The sequence below is a fragment of the Girardinichthys multiradiatus genome, chromosome 8 (assembly GCF_021462225.1).
Source record: "Girardinichthys multiradiatus isolate DD_20200921_A chromosome 8, DD_fGirMul_XY1, whole genome shotgun sequence".
Taxonomy (NCBI): domain Eukaryota; kingdom Metazoa; phylum Chordata; class Actinopteri; order Cyprinodontiformes; family Goodeidae; genus Girardinichthys; species Girardinichthys multiradiatus.
Window position 1 is genome coordinate 20,239,528 of NC_061801.1, and position 21,718 is coordinate 20,261,245.

The 21,718-nt window shown below is 40.1% G+C and overlaps 1 protein-coding gene across 1 annotated transcript; it reads right to left on the minus strand.

Moving 5' to 3' along the window:
* Nucleotides 1–367: 367 nt before the first annotated feature.
* Nucleotides 368–19,717, minus strand: tmem38b (transmembrane protein 38B). Its single transcript, XM_047371778.1, has 6 exons — nucleotides 19,258–19,717; nucleotides 10,456–10,612; nucleotides 7,858–8,042; nucleotides 7,638–7,725; nucleotides 3,006–3,123; nucleotides 368–1,252 (listed from the first exon to the last, which is right to left on the minus strand). Exons 1-6 carry the CDS (start codon nucleotides 19,379–19,381, stop codon nucleotides 962–964), a joined length of 963 nt encoding a protein of 320 aa, XP_047227734.1. The 5' UTR covers nucleotides 19,382–19,717; the 3' UTR covers nucleotides 368–961.
* Nucleotides 19,718–21,718: the final 2,001 nt, after the last annotated feature.

A 21,718-nucleotide genomic window follows, 5' to 3' on the forward strand; every position in this document is an offset into this window, starting at 1 on the left:
CGCTCCACCGTTTGAGGTTACCCAGACGAGAATTGGGGGGGATTTGGGGGATTTCTCTCCAGCAGCTTTTCAGAGAGGGTGAGGTATCAATCAGGTGCTGATGTTACGATGATGCAAGGTTTCAGCTTGCTGAGAAAAGTTACTTCTGGGAAGCATGAGGATTTGTATCAACTTAAAGGTGGTTAAAAGTCGCTATATGTTGTTTGCTGACACACAGACGCAGCAATTAGGATTGCAGGAAAATGTTTGATGCTGTATTAATGAGATGTCTTGTAAAGAATTAAAGAGAAATGTCTTTTGGGTTTTTTTAAAAAAAGGAGGTAGTATTTTAAATGTGTGATAGAAACAAGAAGTACCATCAAGACAGTTCAGCTTATTTAAACCTGTTTATTCTCATGCGCTTAGATTACATTTTAGCCAGAGAAATATGACTGCAATGCATTTCTCAATATATTACATTCAACGGTGCCGTTTAGTATAAATATAATAAAACATTTGAGTGTGATCAAATATAATTTTTCTGAGAAATTGTTAAAAATGCAGCCTTTACATGGAGCACAATATACAGAAATATTCAGCAGGTGTACAGCATTGGTCCCAAAGCTCTGGAATATAAACAGTTCATTTAAAAAATAATTATTTTAAAATAACAGTAGTTGCATTTATACTGTAAGTGTGCAATCAGCCAAAGGACAGCATTCACATCCGACAGCATGCATTTCCTGGTGCTTTAAGAAGGGGGTAATTATTAATCTCTTGTTGAACTTTTGTTCTTACAAACTTTAAATCCTGAGAAATACAGAAGAAACTTTTTGGAAAAAAAATTTTTTCAGGCACTACAACAAAACATATTTCTTCTCAAAAGGAGAAAAACAGAACAGAAAGTTCAGGTCATCATTTAATATGATAAATCTGAATCATTAAGGATTCAGATAAAAAGGTGCTACAGAGCAAAGGCTGCCTAGTTGGTCTTTTTGGAGGCTTCAGCCTCTGACTCCTCTTTGGCTTTGAGCGAGCTTTCTACACCTTCAACAGGTGAAGCGTTCTTCTGTCCCGATGATCCGTTCTCCTTAGACTCTTTGGTTGTGGCATGACAGGCGGTTCTGTTTGATATGCCGTTTTCCTTGCCTGCTTTCTGTACCTCTCCGGTCAGAGCAGCGTACGGGGAATGGCCTGTGAAGAGCGTCTTGTAGAGGGCCGACTCGATGGGGGAGAAGGGTGAGGAGGAAGAGCCTGTCAGCATCATCCGTGACTGGAGCAAAGCAAAAAGAGAAATTAGATGAGAAAATTTGTCCGAACAGTTCTTTACTATTATAGTGGACCTAAAAAAATTATTATATGGAGAAAAACTACAAAACTAAAATCCAACAACAACAATAGAATATCCAAGACGATCAAAAGAAAAAATTATTTGGTCCATTTTGTTGGTTTGGACCCAGCTTAGGAACGTTTCCTACCTGCTTTGATGCCCAAAGGATTAAAGTAATAGTTTTTATTATTTCTTCTTATTCATAAAAGGTGACCAGCCCAAACGGGAATTAGAACCTCAATGATTGTAAACAGGGTGTAATATAATATGCAATAAATATTTAATGATATGTGAAATAAGAGCATTTTATGATTATTTATCTCATCAAAAATACTTTGCAGCCAATAGAAACAAACTGACACACAGTGTTTGTTTAAGGGGCAGAACTGGAAGTGGGTGAGCATTAATTAGGGCTACAAACTGGTGTAGGACAGCTGACCTGAGCCATTTGGCCTTTTAAAAAAAAAAAACGTTTTCCATGTCTTGTGCTTTTTTATATTTTGTAGTCAAGTATTCAATCCTTTGTGTTTCACGTTATTTGTTAAGTTAAGAATATTTGATGTATTATGAGAACTAATAAAAATAAAAATCTATCAAGTCTCATGTATAAATGAATTTAACTTTTAACCTTGTTTCCGTTGACTGTGGTTCTGACCCCTATTTGGGTCAGGCGACTCATATATGAGAAAATGAGAAACTCGGAGCCCTGATTTCACCAAAATAACTACAAAGGACCTCTTGTAGATAGATAGGCAATTATTAATTGTAGACATAACCACATTTTCTTACAATTAACTACCTAGATTATAGAAAATTAGCTTAAGTGAGTCAATTAGTTAAAATTGGGTACAAAACATCTGTACCACTAGCAGGTACAAATTGATGCATCCAGTTGGCTTTAGTTACTTTTTGCACCCGATAAAGTGGGGTATGAAGGGTCTAAACTGCAAGAAGCTGACTCAGATCAATGGATTTAGCATATATTTCAGTATTTCAACCAAACACTGCAGATCAGAAGAAGCTGCCAACCTGTCTGTAACACATCAGTGGGACCTGCATAAACGTGGACGCATTTAAATTAAAGTCTCCATTAGCTATTAAGTTATGAATGATCAATGGGTGCTTACTCAGCAAGCTTCTGGTGGCTGCTTAATATGCATATAAAAGTACAAACGTCACGGTGGGTAATTTCCATTAGTGAATGACTAACATCTACATGATCAGAACCAAAATAATAAACAGCAGGCCTGGACACAGCTCTTGAATCTGATGAAACCAGCTGCCAGTAATTTGACAGATCAGTCAGTGGAAGCTAACTGGAGCAAAAGTTGAAAGAAGATGTGATAGATTTATCAATGTCTGAGTCATGAGCACAAGTTTCCCAGAGAAGAAAAAAGTGGGTGATGCAAGCTGATGAAAATGATGCAAAAGCTCCAGCCCTGCGGGTAATACGCAGCTGATGTGAGTCACCGCAGATAAAACTTCAAAAAACAGCAAAGGCCGAAAGGTCCTTTAAAAGACAAAACATCAAAGATCTGGTTGCAGCTGTGGCAACAAGACATTTGATATATCAAAGGTTTGCTCCAATTAATAAAATAAGAACACTGTCAAACAGCTGTTATTAGACATATCTTCCTATTGTGCATATTACTGGCTGGGTTGGAGTCCACGTGTGATTCGGGTGCACGACACTGACCTTGCTGACAACGATAAAGATGGTGTAGAAGAGCATCAGGTGGTGTTTCTGCAGAGGCAGGTAGTGAGTCTGCTGGAGAGCAAACAGCACCGCCCCCATCAGGGTGACCTTTGTGGGGCTGAAACCAACAAAATATGAGATAGAATATTCTAATGTACAAGAAAAACACACAACACGCCAAAATGTTTATTATCTTAGAAGTAAAGCATTGAAACACTTTAAATACAGTACACACCAAAGGTTTGGACACACCTTCTCATTCAAAGAGTTTTCTTTATTTTCATGACTATGAATATTGTAGCTTCACACTGAAGGCATCAAAACTATGAATTAACACATGTGGAATTATATACTGAACAAAAAAGTGTGAAACCGCTGAAAATATGTCTTATATTCTAGGTTCTTCAAAGTAGCCACCTTTTGCTTTGATTACTGCTCCGCACACTCTTGGCATTCTGTTGATGAGCTTCAAGAGGTAGTCACCTGAAACGGTTTTCACTTCACAGGTGTGCCCTGTCAAGTTTAATAAGTGGGATTTCAAGCCTTATAAATGGGGTTGGGACCATCAGTTGTGTTGTGCAGGAAGTGGATACAGTACACAGCTGATAGTCCTACTGAATAGACTGTTAGAATTTGTATTATGGCAAGAAAAAAGCAGCTAAGTAAAGAAAAACGAGTGGCCATCATTACTTTAAGAAATGAAGGTCAGTCAGTCCGAACAATTGGGAAAACTTTGAAAGTGTCCCACAGTGCAGTCGCAAAAACCATCAAGCGCTACAAAGAAACTGGCTCACATGAGGACCGCCCCAGGAAAGGAAGACCAAGAGTCACCTCTGCTGCGGACGATAAGTTCATCCGAGTCACCAGCCTCAGAAATCGCAGGTTAACAGCAGCTCAGACTAGAGAACAGGTCAATGCCACACAGAGTTCTAGCAGCAGACACATCTCTAGAACAACTGTTAAGAGGAGACTGAGTGAATCAGGCCTTCATGGTAAAATAGCTGCTAGGAAACCACTGCTGAGGACAGCCAACAAGCAGAAGAGACTTGTTTGGATAAAGAACACAAGGAATGGACATTAGACCAGAGGAAATCTGTGCTTTGGTCTGATGAGTCCAAGTTTGAGATCTTTGGTTCTGCGGCGCAGAAGAGGTGAACGGATGGACTCTACATGCCTGGTTCCCACCGTGAAGCATGGAGGAGGAGGTGTGATGGTGTGGGGGTGCTTTGCTGGTGACACTGTTGGGGATTTATTCAAAATTGAAGGCATGTTGAACCAGCATGGCTACCATAGCATCTTGCAGCGGCATGCTATTCCATCCGGTTTGTGTTTAGTTGGACTATCATTTATTTTTCAACAGGACAATGACCCCAAACACACCTCCAGGCTGTGTAAGGACTATTTGACCAAGAAGGAGAATGATGGGGTGCTGCACCAGATGACCTGGCCTCCACAGTCACTGGACCTGAACCCAATCGAGATGGTTTGGGGTGAGCTGGACCACAGAGTGAAGGCAAAAGGGCCAACAAGTGCTAAGCATCTATGGGTACTCCTTCAAGACTGTTGGAAAACCATTTCAGGTGACTACCTCTTGAAGCTCATCAACAGAATACCAAGAGTGTGCGGAGCAGTAATCAAAGCAAAAGGTGGCTACTTTGAAGAACCTAGAATATAAGACATATTTTCAGTTGTTTCACACTTTTTTGTTCAGTATATAATTCCACATTTGTTAATTCATAGTTTTGATGCCTTCAGTGTGAAGCTACAATATTCATAGTCATGAAAATAAAGAAAACTCTTTGAATGAGAAGGTGTGTACAAACATTTGGTCTGTACTGTATATCCAATATATCTAGTGAGTGGTAAAAGCTGTTGCTGCAACATAAATGATGAGGAAGAACATACAGGTCCTTCTCAAAATATTAGCATATTGTGATAAAGTTCATTATTTTCCATAATGTCATGATGAAAATTTAACATTCATATATTTTAGATTCATTGCACACCAACTGAAATATTTCAGGTCTTTTATTGTCTTAATACGGATGATTTTGGCATACAGCTCATGAAAACCCAAAATTCCTATCTCACAAAATTAGCATATCATTAAAAGGCTCTCTAAACGAGATATGAACCTAATCATCTGAATCAACGAGTTAACTCTAAACACCTGCAAAAGATTCCTGAGGCCTTTAAAACTCCCAGCCTGGTTCATCACTCAAAACCCCAATCATGGGTAAGACTGCCGACCTGACTGCTGTCCAGAAGGCCACTATTGACACCCTCAAGCAAGAGGGTAAGACACAGAAAGACATTTCTGAACGAATAGGCTGTTCCCAGAGTGCTGTATCAAGGCACCTCAGTGGGAAGTCTGTGGGAATGAAAAAGTGTGGCAGAAAACGCTGCACAACGACCTTGGGGGACCTGCGGAAGCAGTGGACTGAGTCTGGAGTAGAAACATCCAGAGCCACCGTGCACAGGCGTGTGCAGGAAATGGGCTACAGGTGCCGCATTCCCCAGGTCAAGCCACTTTTGAACCAGAAACAGCGGCAGAAGCGCCTGACCTGGGCTACAGAGAAGCAGCACTGACTGTTGCTCAGTGGTCCAAAGTACTTTTTTCGAATGAAAGCAAATTCTGCATGTCATTCGGAAATCAAGGTGCCAGAGTCTGGAGGAAGACTGGGGAGAAGGAAATGCCAAAATGCCAGAAGTCCAGTGTCAAGTACCCACAGTCAGTGATGGTCTGGGGTGCCGTGTCAGCTGCTGGTGTTGGTCCACTGTGTTTTATCAAGGGCAGGGTCAATGCAGCTAGCTATCAGGAGATTTTGGAGCACTTCATGCTTCCATCTGCTGAAAAGCTTTATGGAGATGAAGATTTCATTTTTCAGCACGACCTGGCACCTGCTCACAGTGCCAAAACCACTGGTAAATGGTTTACTGACCATGGTATCACTGTGCTCAATTGGCCTGCCGACTCTCCTGACCTGAACCCCATAGAGAATCTGTGGGATATTGTGAAGAGAACGTTGAGAGACTCAAGACCCAACACTCTGGATGAGCTAAAGGCCGCTATCGAAGCATCCTGGGCCTCCATAAGACCTCAGCAGTGCCACAGGCTGATTGCCTCCATGTCACGCCGCATTGAAGCAGTCATTTCTGCAAAAGGATTCCCGACCAAGTATTGAGTGCATAACTGTACATGATTATTTGAAGGTTGACGTTTTTTGTATTAAAAACAATTTTCTTTTATTGGTCGGATGAAATATGCTAATGTTGTGAGATAGGAATTTTGGGTTTTCATGAGCTGTATGCCAAAATCATCCGTATTAAGACAATAAAAGACCTGAAATATTTCAGTTAGTGTGCAATGAATCTAAAATGACATTATGGAAAATAATGAACTTTATCACAATATGCTAATATTTTGAGAAGGACCTGTATTAAACATTATAACAAGAACCCTCTCACAAAATGATAAAACTGTACGCATAATTAGCTCATTAGGGCACCCATAGCACCAATGTGCATTACCTTGCTTAGCCAATTACTTTAAAATGCTTTCAAATAAATTACAGCACCATTTGGAAAAAAACACAATTTCATTTCTATTCATTCGTCAAGTGAGACGGTTGATCCAGGTTTTAGGTCTTTGAGTGACACCAATCAGACATAAGATTATGGCCACCTGTCTAACAGAATGTCAGTCCCTTTTTTGCTGCCAAAACAGCCCCAACCCCTTGAGGCATGGCATTTTATTTAAATACGCCTTTCAGAGAAGAAAATCACAAAGTGCTGTAAAACTAGATGGGTATGTTGGGTTGTTCCAGAAAAGAAATCAGTCAATCATCCAGAACCTTTTTAAGAACCTGAAGCTGTGCTGTGGTGTCACCAAGATGTTAGCAGCAGGTCCTGTAGTACAGTACCACAGTGGATCGGTTTGTTGTTCTTGTTTTTTAGGTTAGTTATGTGTAGAAACTTTCACAGATTTGCACAATGTGCTTTGAGCATATTGTTGCTTATGATGATTTGTCGTTCTTTAAGTATATTTTATTTACTTACCTACTTTTTGCTTCATTAAATGAATGGGCCTAACTGCAGAAATGAATTTAAGGTTAATAAATTTTAGCTTTTTCTCAGATCCAGCATAAACTTCTTCAGCAATTGAGCTATAGTAGCTAATCTGGTGGACTGGGCAACACGGATTGGCCTCTGATTCTCACGTGTGTTAGTTAGCCTTGGCTGCCCGCGACCCCTGCCACAGATTAACCAGCGTTCCTTCATTGGGTCAATCTTGATGGATCTTGATGTTGACTGACGACAGCCCACAAAGGCTGCAGTTTTGAGGATGTTCCTATTTCTAAAATGTCAGCTTTGAGGACAAAAGTTCCCTTGAAGTCGAATATATCCCCACCCACTAACTGGTGCTATGGTGTACAGATAATTAGTGTTATTCACCAGTCATAATGTTATGCTTGATCAGAGTATAAGTTAATATAGGGGACTTTTGGAGTGAAGTGTGGACTATGTCCTTGTCAAGCAACCAGCAGAACTCCAGGGGATGAGTGTATGTTAGAAAAATAACTCCAATCAAGACGCACTCGATGTCATTTAAAACTGCTGTAGACAACTTACTAGGACATTTTAAGGAGCTCATTGGTTTCTGGCTTCCAAACACCCCGGACAAGCTGCTCAAAGTTACTTATGAGGCCACCTCCAGCACCTGAAAAGCAGAGACATGCCTTTAACACAGAAAAACAGGTGGGACATTTATTACCAAAACAATTTTGGGTGACTTCAAAGCTAAAAAACGTCACCAATCGCATTAAAACAAAAACTCCAATCACTTACTGACCTCTCGCCCACCCAATGGCAATCATAACCAACAGGCTGTCCTTATATTTGCTGCGTGCTTGAGTGACACCTCCAAGGACCTTCCATGTCCTGGTCACCTCCTTCATTCCTGACAGCACCAACCTGAGGGGCAGCAGAGCCGCGCAGCTGTAGACCACGTCCATGGGGCAATAAAAGACGAGGTACCTGCAGAGACAAATAAGGGTTCGATAACTTGGAGAAGCATCTGTCAAAACATCTGTCACACATGATGCTTATACCATCATGCCAAGGGTCCGTTATGCCTCCAGTGGTACACAATCATTATACAAACTAGATGGAATAATGAAGATGGAGGACCTTCTTCAAATTCTTCAACATCGCTACCAAACAACAGCTACATGGTAAAACCTTGTACACAATGGGGTTCCAATGGGACAATGATTCTAAACAGACATCAAAGTTGGTTTTGGAAAGGATAAAAAAAAAAAAAAAAAAGGCTAATGTTAACTTTCTGGATTTGTCCCAACTTCAGTCCAAATGACAAATAGGTTGTGCCTAAAAGCTAGGTGCTTTTCCTGAAAAACAAACCAGTTTCAAATTCTTAATAAGACAATTAGACAAATATCTAACTAGAACTATACCGTGACTGGGTGTATGGTTTCAAGAAGCATTTGGTTTTCTGGCAACATGTAAAGAGATTTTTATTTTATTAGTTTAAGTGTATGTATATATTTATTTAAGGTAGTATGTATATTTTAGACCCTGTATGGGTTAGTGAAAACCCACAATAAATTTAAACTTATGCAACAATTTCCGGTTAAAAAAAAAATATCATTGTGTAATCATATAAAGTTGTAAAAAGGACTTTCAAATGCATCAACAAAAGCCCCAAATTAATACAACATCCACGGCAATGATGGGTGTTTGTCTGCATAAAGCACAATGTTTTTACCCTTCTTTCACTAACACAGAGTAGGATGTGCATTTGTGTAAGACGGTGTAATTTTATAGGGAACCTGTAGAGGGCACCAAAGGCTTCATTTTTAAAGTCAACAAACCTGTATCTTGTATTTTCCACTTTTTAGGCTTTCCCTGAATGAAAAAAAGCAAGATAAGGAATAACGTCATATTTGTGTGTCACCTCTAACTGATAACAACAAGCTGTTATTTTCTCCTTCTTTGTTCTTGTCCCTGAACATGCTGTGCACATCTGGACAAATTAAAAGGACAGTTTTACACTGCATCCAGAAAGTATTCACAGCGCTGCACTTTTTCCACATTTTGTCATGTTAAAGCTTCTTCCAAATGGTATCAAATTAATCTTTTTCTCAAAAATTCTACACACAATACCCCATTATGACAATGTGGAAGAAGTTTGTTTAGATTGTTGCAAATGTATTCACAGGCTTTGCTTAATACTTAGTTGATCCACCTTTGGCAGCAATTACACCCTCAGGTCTTTTGAATATGATGCCACAAGCCTAGCACACCTATCTTCAGAAAGTTTCGCCCATTTTTCTTTGCACCACATCTCAAGCTCTGTCAGGTTGGATAGGAAACATGTGTGCACAGCCATTTTCAGATCTCTCCAGAGATGTGCAATCAGATTAGAGTCTGAACTCTGGCTTGGCCACTCCTGGACATTCAAAGAGTGGTTTCGTAGCCACTCCTTTGAGATCTTGGCTGTGTGTTTTCGGTCGTCCTGCTGAAAAATAAACCATCGCCCTAGTCTGATGTCAAGAGCACCCTGGATCAGGTTTTCACCCAGGATGTCTCTGTACATTGCTGCATTCATCTTTCCCTCTATTCTGACTAGTCTGCCAGTTCCTGCTGCTAAAAAAAACCTCCCCATAGCACGATGCTGTCACCACCATGCTTCACAGTAGGGTTGCTATTGGCTTTGTAATGAGCGGTGCCTGGTTTCCTCCGTACATGACATGACAAGAAGGTCAATCTTTGTCTCGTTAGACCAGAGAATTATGTTTCTCATGGTCTGAGAGTCCTTCAGGTGCCTTTTGGTAAACTCCAGACGGGCTCCCATGTGCCTTTTATTATGGAGTGGCTTTCATCTGGCCACTCTACCATAAAGGCCTGATTGGTGGACTGCTGCATAGATGGTTGTCCTTCTGGAAGGTTCTCCTCTCTCCACGGAGGAATGCTGGAGCTCTGACAGAGTGACTATGGGTTTCTTGGTCACCTCCCTGACCTGGACCCTTCTCCCCTGATCGCTCAGTATAGATGGCTGACCAGCTCTAGAAAGAGTCCTGGTGGTTCCAAACTTCTTCCATTTTGAAATGATGGAGATCCCTGTGCTCATTGGGACCTTCAAAGCAGCAGAAATATTTCTGTGTCCTTCCTCAGATTTGTGCCTCAAGACAATCCTATCACGGAGGTCTAGGGCAAAGGCTTTATATACTTACGTAAATGTCTTAGTTTTTTATTTGTAATAAATTTACAACAAACTTCATTCATAATGAGGTATTGTGTGAAGTATTTTAAGGAAAGAGATTAATTTGATACAATTTGAAAGAAGGCTGTTACATACCTAAATGTGGAAAAAGTGCTGTGCATACTTTCCAGATGCACTGTGTGCACAGTCCCAGCCTCTGCTATTTACCAGATGGTTGATGCGAGCAGAACACTGGTGCCGTTGGACAAAGGTGCTACCGGCGGCTCGGCCAGCATGATCCCTGACAGCACTGCTCCCCCGAAGCAGTAGAGCATGGAGCTGAACCAACAGGCCAAGGGGCTGACTCTGGACACATCTAGAACTCCTGTGCAAGAAACATGGGTATAAATGTGATTGATGTATTGCATCTATGTGCTAAATAGTTGATCAGTTTCCGAACATTGGCATGAATGTAAAAGTCTGTGAACATCACATAAAAAGCGTTATTTGTTGCAAAAAACAGTTGCAACAAATCCCATTTAGTACAATGTAATACTTTGATCTCTTCCCTCTCAGATATGTGCCTCAAGCGTCTTTGAGCTGTGTAAATATTAAACAGTTTACAGTCAACAGGCAGTGAACAGGGAATGGTTTGTCAAACACACCCACATAGTTTGCTGTGCAGTTTACAGACCAAAGTTCAGAGAGGAATGACCTTTAAAGATAATGACACAGATCAGACCTGTTCCCCAATAATGAAAATCAGCAGCTTTCTGAGTTTTTCCAGCCTGATCAGACAGAACGTTGCTGGTTTTTTCCCCCCTGCAATCATTCACACGACAAAGGCTTGACAAGAACAGCCATGAATTCAAGATTAACTCAGGCAGGCCAAAAAGCCTGGGAACTGCTCAACCGCTTGCCCTAACATGTTCTGATTTACATAATCATAATGTTCAATACAATGAAGATATTATGCAGTATGCCTAAACTATTAACACATTGTTATTGATACATATACAGGTATCATTTCATATTTTCATGTCACATACAGTATATCATACATTTAACCCAAGACTGACCTATTTAGTTCAACAAAAACAAAATGAAGCCTAGAAATCAACACATTTGTATTTCTCCTCAGACAGGTAGCTCTTTAGGTGGCCCTGTCCCGAGTAACTACAGTCATACGGGTATACTTTGGACTAGAAGGGTAATCTGAGGATTAAAAACCTATTATTGACTCCTGGAGAGGGATCTAGAGAATTTAATGCTCTGTTTGTCTTCCAGACTACTTTGGACTCTGCACCAATCGCTTTCAACTTTTATCTCACAGTGTTATACAGCTGTTCCTAATTGTAAATCACTGATATAGCAACGTAAAAAAATATATTTACCCAATTACAGATTCTGTTTTTGCTTTTCTGTCACCCTTGAAAGGTTTCAGATCATACAAACGTAGTGGGGAATTCAGGCCCACTCTTCGTGCAAATTTGTCTGAATTCAACCACAATGAAGGATTTTAAAGCATGAAAAGTCTGGATAACTTTATGCTCAATCAGACTTTGACTAGGCTACTCCAAAACTGTAATATTTTTTTAAGCCAATCAGGAGTGGACTTGGAGGTGCAACAGGATAACGTTGCTTGGGTTTAAGATCACAAATTGATGGCCGGACATTCTTCTTCTAGGTTTTCTGTTAGGGAAAATGGTTCCATGGATGGCAGCAAGTTGCCCAGGTCCAAAAGTAGCCAAACAGCCCAAGACAATCACACTACTACCACTATGTTTGACTGTATCTATTAGGTACTAGATGTAATGAAATGCATACCTTCCACAAAGGTCCACTGTTGTCTCATTAGTCTGCAAAATATTTCTTTTGAAGTCTTGGGGCTCATCAGGACGTTAGTTAGATAATAGGAAAGGGGCGTTCGTATTCTTTTTGGTTAGCAGTTGTTTTGATTTCTGAACTCTCCCACAGATGTTATTTATAGTCTCCTTCTTACTGTTTGATCATTAACGCTGACCTTCACTGAAGCAAATGTGGCCTGCACTTCTTTGATGTTGTTCCAGGTTCTTTTGTGATCTTCTGGACGAGTTGTTTTTGCTCTCTTGCAGTAATTTTGGTGGGCAGGCCACTCCAGGAAGATTCATTACTGCTCCATCCTTAGTGGAAGGCAATTTGACTTTTTTTCCTATTTTGTAAAGACGCTTCACCTCGCATTCAAAAGGCTTCTTTGGTTCAGAAGTCCAGGTGCCATTTACTTAAGCACTTAGGACTGTCAAGTCCTGGATGACTGATGGTCTACACCAGCGTATTACTGTTCCATGTTTTCTCTGTACGTCATAAATGATTCATGGGAGATAACTGCCATTGTTGTCCTTTCATGACTGATAGATGTTCATAACTTTGTTTCTCATCAGTTTCTTTGGATCAGAGCATGATGTGTTGGTTTTTTAAGCCTACTTCATTTTGTGAAACTGGTAAGTTATTTTTTCATCCTTACAGATCAGCCAGTGTTTAAAACTTAATGTTGCAGGAAAAATTTTATTTAAAATTGAAAACATTTGGTTAATCACAGTCAATTCATGATTTAATAAAGGGGATGATTACATTTTCAGACAGGGTCAGGTGAACTAAAAAAAAGATTTCTGTATTTACTCAGGTCTAATTTGTCTGATCCTCAAACTTGTCTGATGATTTGAAACATTTATGTCAGACACAAAAGCAAAAACAGAGGATTCTGTAAGGGGGCAAAGACTTCTTCAGAGCTGTATATGCACATAACATGGGAAATTTGTACCACAGTATTAACAATTAATGCTAAAAGGTATTAGAAAGAGTTTGCATTGTTGTTGTTTTTTCATGGAAACCATAAATAACTCTGTGGACATAGCATCATGGTGTGAGACTGCCTTGCCTGAATCTCCTATCAAAACCTTCAGTGATTTATGGGAGAAAAAAACAACAATGAAAAACAATGGTGGTTTTAAATCTACCTTAACACATAATTTGGTTTCAGCACACAATCTGACAAAATTTCATCCTTTTCAACAATAAATGTGTTGAATATAACAATTTAGCTGGTGCTGTGTGATATACATTTCTCCATTCAACCTAAAGGAAATCGGTGTTTTGAGGTGATGAAGTTACAACTACTAGAATAAGAGGAAGCAAAGAAGAAATGGAAAACATGTCAGACAGGGAGAAATGGTAAGAAATATAAAGCCCTGCAAGCTGAGACCATAACTGTTGTTTACATCCTCTTCTCCTGTGATAACCCTCACATTAAATACTAAACTGTGGTGTGTTCGGCCTGATGGGAGTCCTGGCACAGCGTGCAGAATAGCGTTTACATAGTAAACAGCCATGCTCTGTCAGCACCTTTAAATGCGGAGCGAATGTAAATTATACTGTCAATGTTCGAGCCAGACTGAGCAGACATAAACAAAAAATCACATTTAGCGCTAAAACTGCAGGGTGCCGCAGGATCAATTCAAGACAGAGAACATAATACATAACAACTCTGTTCATATTTTCAGCTGGAGTAAACTCAAGAGCTCTGATGAGCTGGTACACCTTTAGCATATCATCTCTTTTGCTTGATAGGAAACACATTTACAAGGCAAATTAGAGTAACCAGGCCAACCGTACTGCTCCTGCACCATAAATTCTTCCCCTAGTTGCTTTGTCTTTTTCCTTTGTTGGAAAGAGGAGACAAAATTGACTCTTGTTTCTTTACCTCAATCGTTGAGAGAATTTAAATCATCTAATGGTTTCTTTCTGTTCAATAATAGAGCTGTCATTAAAACATTAAAACAGTACAATTGCCACCATCTGCGAAAAGCCAAAAGGGGAAAAAACAAACACACCTCTGGTGAGATCAGACCAAAATTAAAACTTTTCGCCTGACATGCAAAGCACTGTGTGGTAAAAACGCCAACATTGCACATAACTTTGAACACACCATCTCACTCTAAAACATGGTGGTGGCAGCATAATGCTATGGAGATGTTTGTCTTTAGCAGATACAGGAAAGCTAGTTAGAATAGAAAATTGGAGAAAGTTTCACCATCCAGCAAGACCATGACCTTAAACCACAGCCAGAGTTATTGTGCAATAGTTTAAAGTACATAATGGGCTACAATGGCCTAGTCATAGCCCAGATATGAATCCAATTAAGAACCAGTACAAATTTATGCTGCCATAATTTTAGTACTGTTTCACACCACATTTTCAGACTTTTATTTGGAAAAAATTTTAAACCCATGTATCTACTTCTGTTCTCCTTACAATTATGCACTACTTTGTGGTTTGTGATTGTATTATGACAAAATATAAAAAGGTTCCTGCGGCGTAAATACTCTTGCCAAGTCCAATATTTATCACCCAGGATCTGTACCTCTCAATTCAAAGAAGGGACACTATAATGAATTATCAACAGGAGCGCATGTCTAAACTACACATGCCCAATCTGCACTGAAGCCTGCAAACAGGAGCTCCCTCCTCCAGTCCTAACATCAGTTCAAACTGATTGATCTTTATTCATCCATCTTCCTTCACTCTAACATGATCAGACCGTCCCTGAGCTTGATTTCCATGGCCTACCTAAGGTCTCCCTCCTCTTTTCTCTGTGGACAGTCTTTCTAATCGTTACTGGATTTAAAAAAAAGAGAAATTTTTTCTATTTCTAGCTTGAAGCAAAACCAACTGACAGACAAATAACTACTGTTGCTCCTTCATGTTTCCTCCAGCTGCCTCCTAAACCATCCATGTGTTGCAGTGTGTGCAGGGTTTGAGTTTAAAATAACTCTTTATTGACATAAAGACTCAAATGAACTCAAGTTCTTTTTGAGAAAACTTGTGAGCATTTGTGTCTAATAGGATGTCCTGTATAACTTTAAATGACTTTCTTCCTCTTCATGTTACTGAAAGTCTGAAATACAAATTATTGGACCCTAAATGAAAGCCTGAAAAGGACAAAGGAAGTGATTTAAGGCAGGAAAGAGGACAGACAGAAAGGGCTGAATGGTTTATAGCATTCCATTCCTTTTAAGGAAAAGAAGCAGCATAAAACCTGAAAACCAAATCCAACTATTGCAGAGATCAGGTCAGTTTTTCAGACATTTTTCCCCTAGAAATCATTGAACACATATACAAGCGCATGTCCCAGAGGCGCTGCATGCAATTTGTTTGCTTATATTTCTACAGTCTATCTTCCCACCACTTTCAGACGGCCTGATGCCAGGAGCTAAGGACAATGGGTTAAAATGTCACGGCAGCTCAGATGCTTTGCAAGGCAAGTTCAGAAATAGATTTGCAGCAGCAGGACTACAAAGGGCTCAGTTTGCGTTCTTGAATGTTTGTGTGTTGAAAGTCAAATACTGGAGCAATTAGAAGTCCACCTGTCACTATAGCCACAACAGAAACAAACTATGGCACAGGGCCTGACTTTGGTCCAAGGTTTATTTTAAAGTCATCTTGCTAAGAGGGTTTCCTTTTTGTTTGACCTTGGCAAAACACTTGAACAAGCCTTATTTAAACACTTAAATGGGAGCAGGTTCTTTCTTTTTCCTTCTTTTTTAAATGTGTCTACATCAAAAAGGGTCTTTACTATTAACACAACCAGGATTCGAAGTAACGTTGCTTTGGTATCATTTATTCCAATACATGATTCAAAGCAGAACAATGTAATCGTCATCAGAAGATCTGGCAGTGGTGGAGCAGGATTTCTAATAAACACTGCTTTCTGTAAAAAAGGAACCTTACAAGCCAATAAAACAGTATTAATAATAATATGTTTACAAATATCAGAGGGCATTAAAGTCCCAAAACATTGCACATCTGTACATATGTAAATTCAAATTTAGACTTCTCACCAAAGCAATTAGGGTTAGAAATTATGTGCAACATTTTAAATATTTTGGTTTCCTTTTTTTTTTTTTTACATGTCCTGTCCAGCAGAGTAGCACTCAGAATTGTAATAAAGAAGCAATAAAGAGAGAGAGGTTGGGCAAAAAGGTAAAAGGGAGAGAAGGAGAAAAGAATTCAGGAGAGAAAGAAGGATGAAGATTACAATATAACACCCGAGAAGACCGCTTCTACACCTGCAGAAACATATAACAGCATTGTCACCGAAAAGTGCACAGTACTAATGAATGCAAGATGTAATTAGTGGTAACTATGACTCAATATATAACATCTGTGTATCTGTTAACACCTGAATATATACACCTGTGGGTGTTCGTGTGAGCACCCAGTCCCCCAACCAAAGGGGGAAGCCGGAAGCGCACAGCAATAATCAAGAGCATGGCCCCACTCCAAAAAAGAGCAGACCAGCCACCCAGCACAACAATATGCCACACAAATGGGCACACGACCAACATGCCCAACCACGCCCAAACCTATGGCTAGAATCACCCAGTACCCGATGTCCCCTTGCCCGGCACAGGATCGCAGCCACATCCAGGCCAGCCAAGCAAAAACGATAGAGCCAACAAACCCCACCCCAATGGGGGCCACAGCCCCTGGCACCAGACTCCACAGTGACCCCAACCCAGACACCCTCCATATCAGCAACAACGCCCCACTGGACATAGCCAAAGGTCTCCCACCCCCACTAGGTAATGGAGCCGATCAAAGGAGCCCAGAGATGTTGATCTGATGTGGAGGCAGTGGCTGTCTCCAGACATATGTAATCCAAGCAAAGGTCTCCATACTGGTTAATACTAAGAACATTTTTATTTTTACATTTAATGAGGATGGTTTTATTAGCGATACAAAAGGCAGTGAAAACCATGTGAACTGACTTTGTCTCCATGGTGACATCATCTAAGCCCAACAAGCAAACTGAAGGGGAAGGTGAAATATTAAATCTCAGATACTTTGATAAGTCTACACATATCCGGCACCAGAACCCCTGAACAGGTGTACATAACCATAGTGCGTGGATGTAAATGCCAGGTATATTGCCCCCACACAGAACTGCTTACACTGAGATTGAAACCAGAAACCTTGATCTGAGACATGAATATAAACCACTAATCCCTTGAGCAGTCCTGCACTGTGTCATGTGGATAAAGTTTAAGTTTGAAAAATAGATCAACTTCAGAACCATTGTTCAGCATATATATTTGATGACAACTTCACAGAAAAGGAGCACTAATTAGATCATCTGAACAGATCTTATCAGAACTCACGCTGAATGAACATTTAGTCGTCACATCTTAGAAAAGCAGGAAGCTGCAACAGTCACACTATGCAGTGGTAACTGATAAACCTGCAAGTGCAGCAAGATGGTTTCTGTGAAGGCTGCTAAATGTGTGCATGCTTCCTGTGCTGCACTCCTAAACATGTTTTAATTTCCTTTCTTGACCAGCACTGTATCAGCAGAGCTGTAAGAATTCCAACTTTAAATGAACAAAGAAGATGCACTGATGCCTCAGTAGTATTAGAGACTTAAGATAAAAAACTATAAAGCTGACAAACCAGCTGGGTGGGTTCATAAATTTGGAGCAGGGCGTTCTTATCTGAGATATCCCAGGCATTACGAAGTTTAACACACTCATTAAACCAACCGACGAGTTGCAAAAAAAAAACAAAAAAAAAACGACACAACTCCCTATTAATGAAACGTGGTCAAACCTCACCTTTGAGTAGAAAAGATTATTAAAAAGGGCAGCACATTTACAATTTCTTATGTTTTTCTATTTTCCACCCAGAGACAAGCCTAGGTGAATCAGCAAAGGTGTTTTGTCGATTAGGCATTGCGTCGGCACAAGTCCGGCGTTTTAGATGAACAGACGTTAGATGAAATTAGGTATGTTGCTATCATCGAGCCTGCTGGTACAATTTTTCTTCAATCGATTCACTGGTGATTACGCTACTCGTTATACCGTCTCCTCAGAAGCAACTTTTTATTTGCGTGTAAAAAGCTTTGAGAATTCTCGAAATAACATAAACAAACCCAGAAAATCATGCATTATAATCTTTTTTACTGCTGTTCATGAGCAGCTATGTATGATTTAGGTGAAGATGAGGGAATGTTTTAAGTCGGCCTAATGGTCTGTTGTTAAGTAATGTTTTAAACCAATAAACAAAAAAATAAAAATCTACTTCTAGGATATGTGAGCAGATGGTGAAATAGTTTGTGTACCATCTAGATTCCATCAAAAGCTGTAAATAATTTATAGTTTTTATTTCAGTATTTAACTATATGATGAAGATGAATGCCCTTTTGTTTTCAAGTTAGAATATACTCGTTCTTCAGTCAAGCTGCACAGTATATAGAATCGCAGATGTCAGCCAAACAAATGTGTGCAATGTTGCAATTGCAAAGGACTCCAAGGATACAATATTTTGTAGGCTGTAATACTTTAGGCACTAGGGATGGGAATTTATCACATCAGTTATCGTTATCATGACACATTTATGATAAGAATTTGGATTTATCATGATAACAATAAATTTCAAATTAATGATGTTTGAAAATCCCAAAAGCTGACTGTATTGTCGGAATTATTTTTATTATTTTCTCCACTGTTACATGAGAGCTTTAAAAGACATCAATAAACTGCAAAATATGATTAAATGCAGTAACTGTGTGCAGTTAAATTATACAAATCAGATTTCTTTATGTAACTAGTATTCTGAAGAAGCCTATTTAAAAAAGGGTAGGTTTTTTTAAGATCAGTATGTGTTTGTGAGGCTATGATTGTTTAGACATGCAGTCACAGCCAAACAGTTACAGTTATCACCTTTCTTGTTATCACAATAAATGCCACATCATAATAAAATGTTATGTTCGTAGAAAGTTAAAATGATAAGTTAGTCTTTATCTTATGCAATGCATTTTTAACTGTCACAAAACCCATGGTGTTTGCTTAGGATTTAGTTGCAGCACTGTTGCAAGTACAAAGTGTTGAAACACCTTAACTTTTCATGTATTCCAACTTCAAACAAGGACAAACTCCTGCTCTGAAGTTCCCAACCATAAACTCGTAAATTATGCAGCTACTCAAACTTTCCACTCACCTGGCTGCTCCCTCAGAGCCATCACTGACACGATATAATGCGCCATATCAAAGTAAGGAAACATGGACAAGTTTGCCAGTCCGTGGGACAGTTCGTCCAAGTACAACATCCCGAACAGATCCATTCTCCTGTTTCTGAGGCTGGTCGATAGCACTTCGCTACGCTAGTTCGCTTGTTCGACCCTCGGGTGGAGAAAAGGCACAGGTCCAACTGTGAGCATCAGGGTGTTGACACTTCATCCAAAGTCTGTGAGGTCTGACACAAGCCAGGAGGAGCAGACAACAGCTGTGGGGAGATATGCTTCTGCCGAGCGGCTCACAGCTGGCTAGCTGAACTATGGGATCACCGGTGGGTCGCTGGGCAACAGCTCTGCGTTGCTACGGGACGGTCATCAGTGACGGTGTCATCCGCACATAGAAGAAATTCCTGCTTCGTACGCCGCCATGCTAGTGATGAGCCGGGCGGAGCCAGAGCGGGTTGTCATTGGAGGATTACAGCCAATCAGGTGTCAGAAGGTGGATTTGTGAAGTGATGGAACAGGAAGCTCTTCTATGCCGTTATATTTATTTCCACCTGCAGTTGTTTGGTAGTACGACAATCTAATGTAACGCGAACAGCAAGAACGTGTTTTGCCAGTAATTATTCAAAACTACTTCATTTATGGCAGGAACATAAACACGAGATCATTTTAGAGTAACAAAACCCTAAAGTGAAAAACAACGAAAAGTTATGTAGACATCAAAATAATCTTATGATTGGATCAGCTGGATGTCACATAGGTCAAAGGGAAATTACTGATTGGTATTAAAATGGGAAAAATAATAATCATGGATAATACATGCAGCAAAATACATACATACACACACTGGCAAAAATTATGGAATCACCAGTATCCGAGGATGTACTGTCCATGACAACTTTGTAACTACAGTCAATCTAAGTGGCAACATTCTGGCTTTATAAAAACACTAAAGGTCAGTAACAGTCACTTTTTTAGCTCTAGCAGACTACCATGATGTTAGTTCTTGATTTCTTTTAGCGTTTCTTAAAGCCAGAAAGTTGCCACTTACACTCACCGGCCTCTTTTTTGGGTACACCTTGCTAGTACCGGGTTGGACCCCTTTTTGCCTTCAGACCTGCCTTAATCGTGCGTGGCATAGATTCAACAAGGTACTGGAAACATTCCTCAGAGAGTTTGGTCCATATTGACATGATAGCATCACACAGATGCTGCAGATTTGTCGGCTGCACATCCATGATGCGAATCTCCCGTTTCACTACATCCCAAAGGTGCTCTATTGAATTGAGATCTGTTGACTGTGGAGGCCATTTGAGTACAGTGAACTCATTGTCATGTTCAAGAAACCAGTCTGTGATGATTCAGGCTTTATAACGGTGCGTTATCCTGCTGGAAGTAACCATCAGAAGATGGGTACACTGTGGTCATGAAGGGATGGACATGGTCAGCAACATTACTCAGGTGGGCTGTGGCGTTGACACGATGCTAAGTTGGTATTAAGGGGCCCAAAGTGTGCCAAGAAAATATCCCCCACACCATCACACCACCACCACCAGCCTGAACCGTTGATACAAGGCAGGATGGATCCATGCTTTCATGTTGTTGATGCCAAATTCTGACCCTACCATCCGAATGTCGCAGCAGAAATCTAGACTCATCAGACCAGGCAACATTTTTCCAATCTTCTAATGTCCAATTTTGGAGAGCCTGTGTGAATTGTAATCTCAGTTTCCTGTTTTTAGCTGACAGGAGTGGAACCCGGTGTGGTCTTCTGCTGCTGTAGCCCATCTGCCTCTAGGTTAGACGTGTTGTGCTGTCAGAGATGCTCTTCTGCATACCTTGGTTGTAACGAGTGTTTATTTCAGTTACTGTTGCCTTTCTATCAGCTCGAACCTGTCTGGTCATTCTCCTCTGACCTCTGGCATCAGCAAGACACTTGCGCCCACAGAACTGCCGCTCACTGGATATTTTCTCTTTTTTGGACCATTCTCTGTAACCCCTAGAGATGGTAGTGCGTGAAAATCCCAGTAGATCAGCAGTTTCTGAAATACTCAGACCAGCGCATCTGGCACCAACAACCATGCCACGTTCATAGTCACTTAAATCACATTTCTTCCCAATTCTGATGCTCGGTTTGAACTGCATCAGATTGTCTTGACCATGTCTACATGCCTAAATGCATTGAGTTGCTGCCTTGTGATTGGCTGATTAGAAATTTGCGTTAACGAGCAGTCGGACAAGTTTACCTAATAGAGTGGCTGGTGAGTGTACAGTGACTGTAGTTTTGTGTCATGTCTGTGATCTGCTTTTTTTTTTTAGAAAAATACATCACACATATATATATATATATATATATATATATATATATATATATATGTAACGGGTATAAGAAATACTTAAATTATTGTAGTGAAATTCCTGCTAAAATGGATGTTGTGGTTG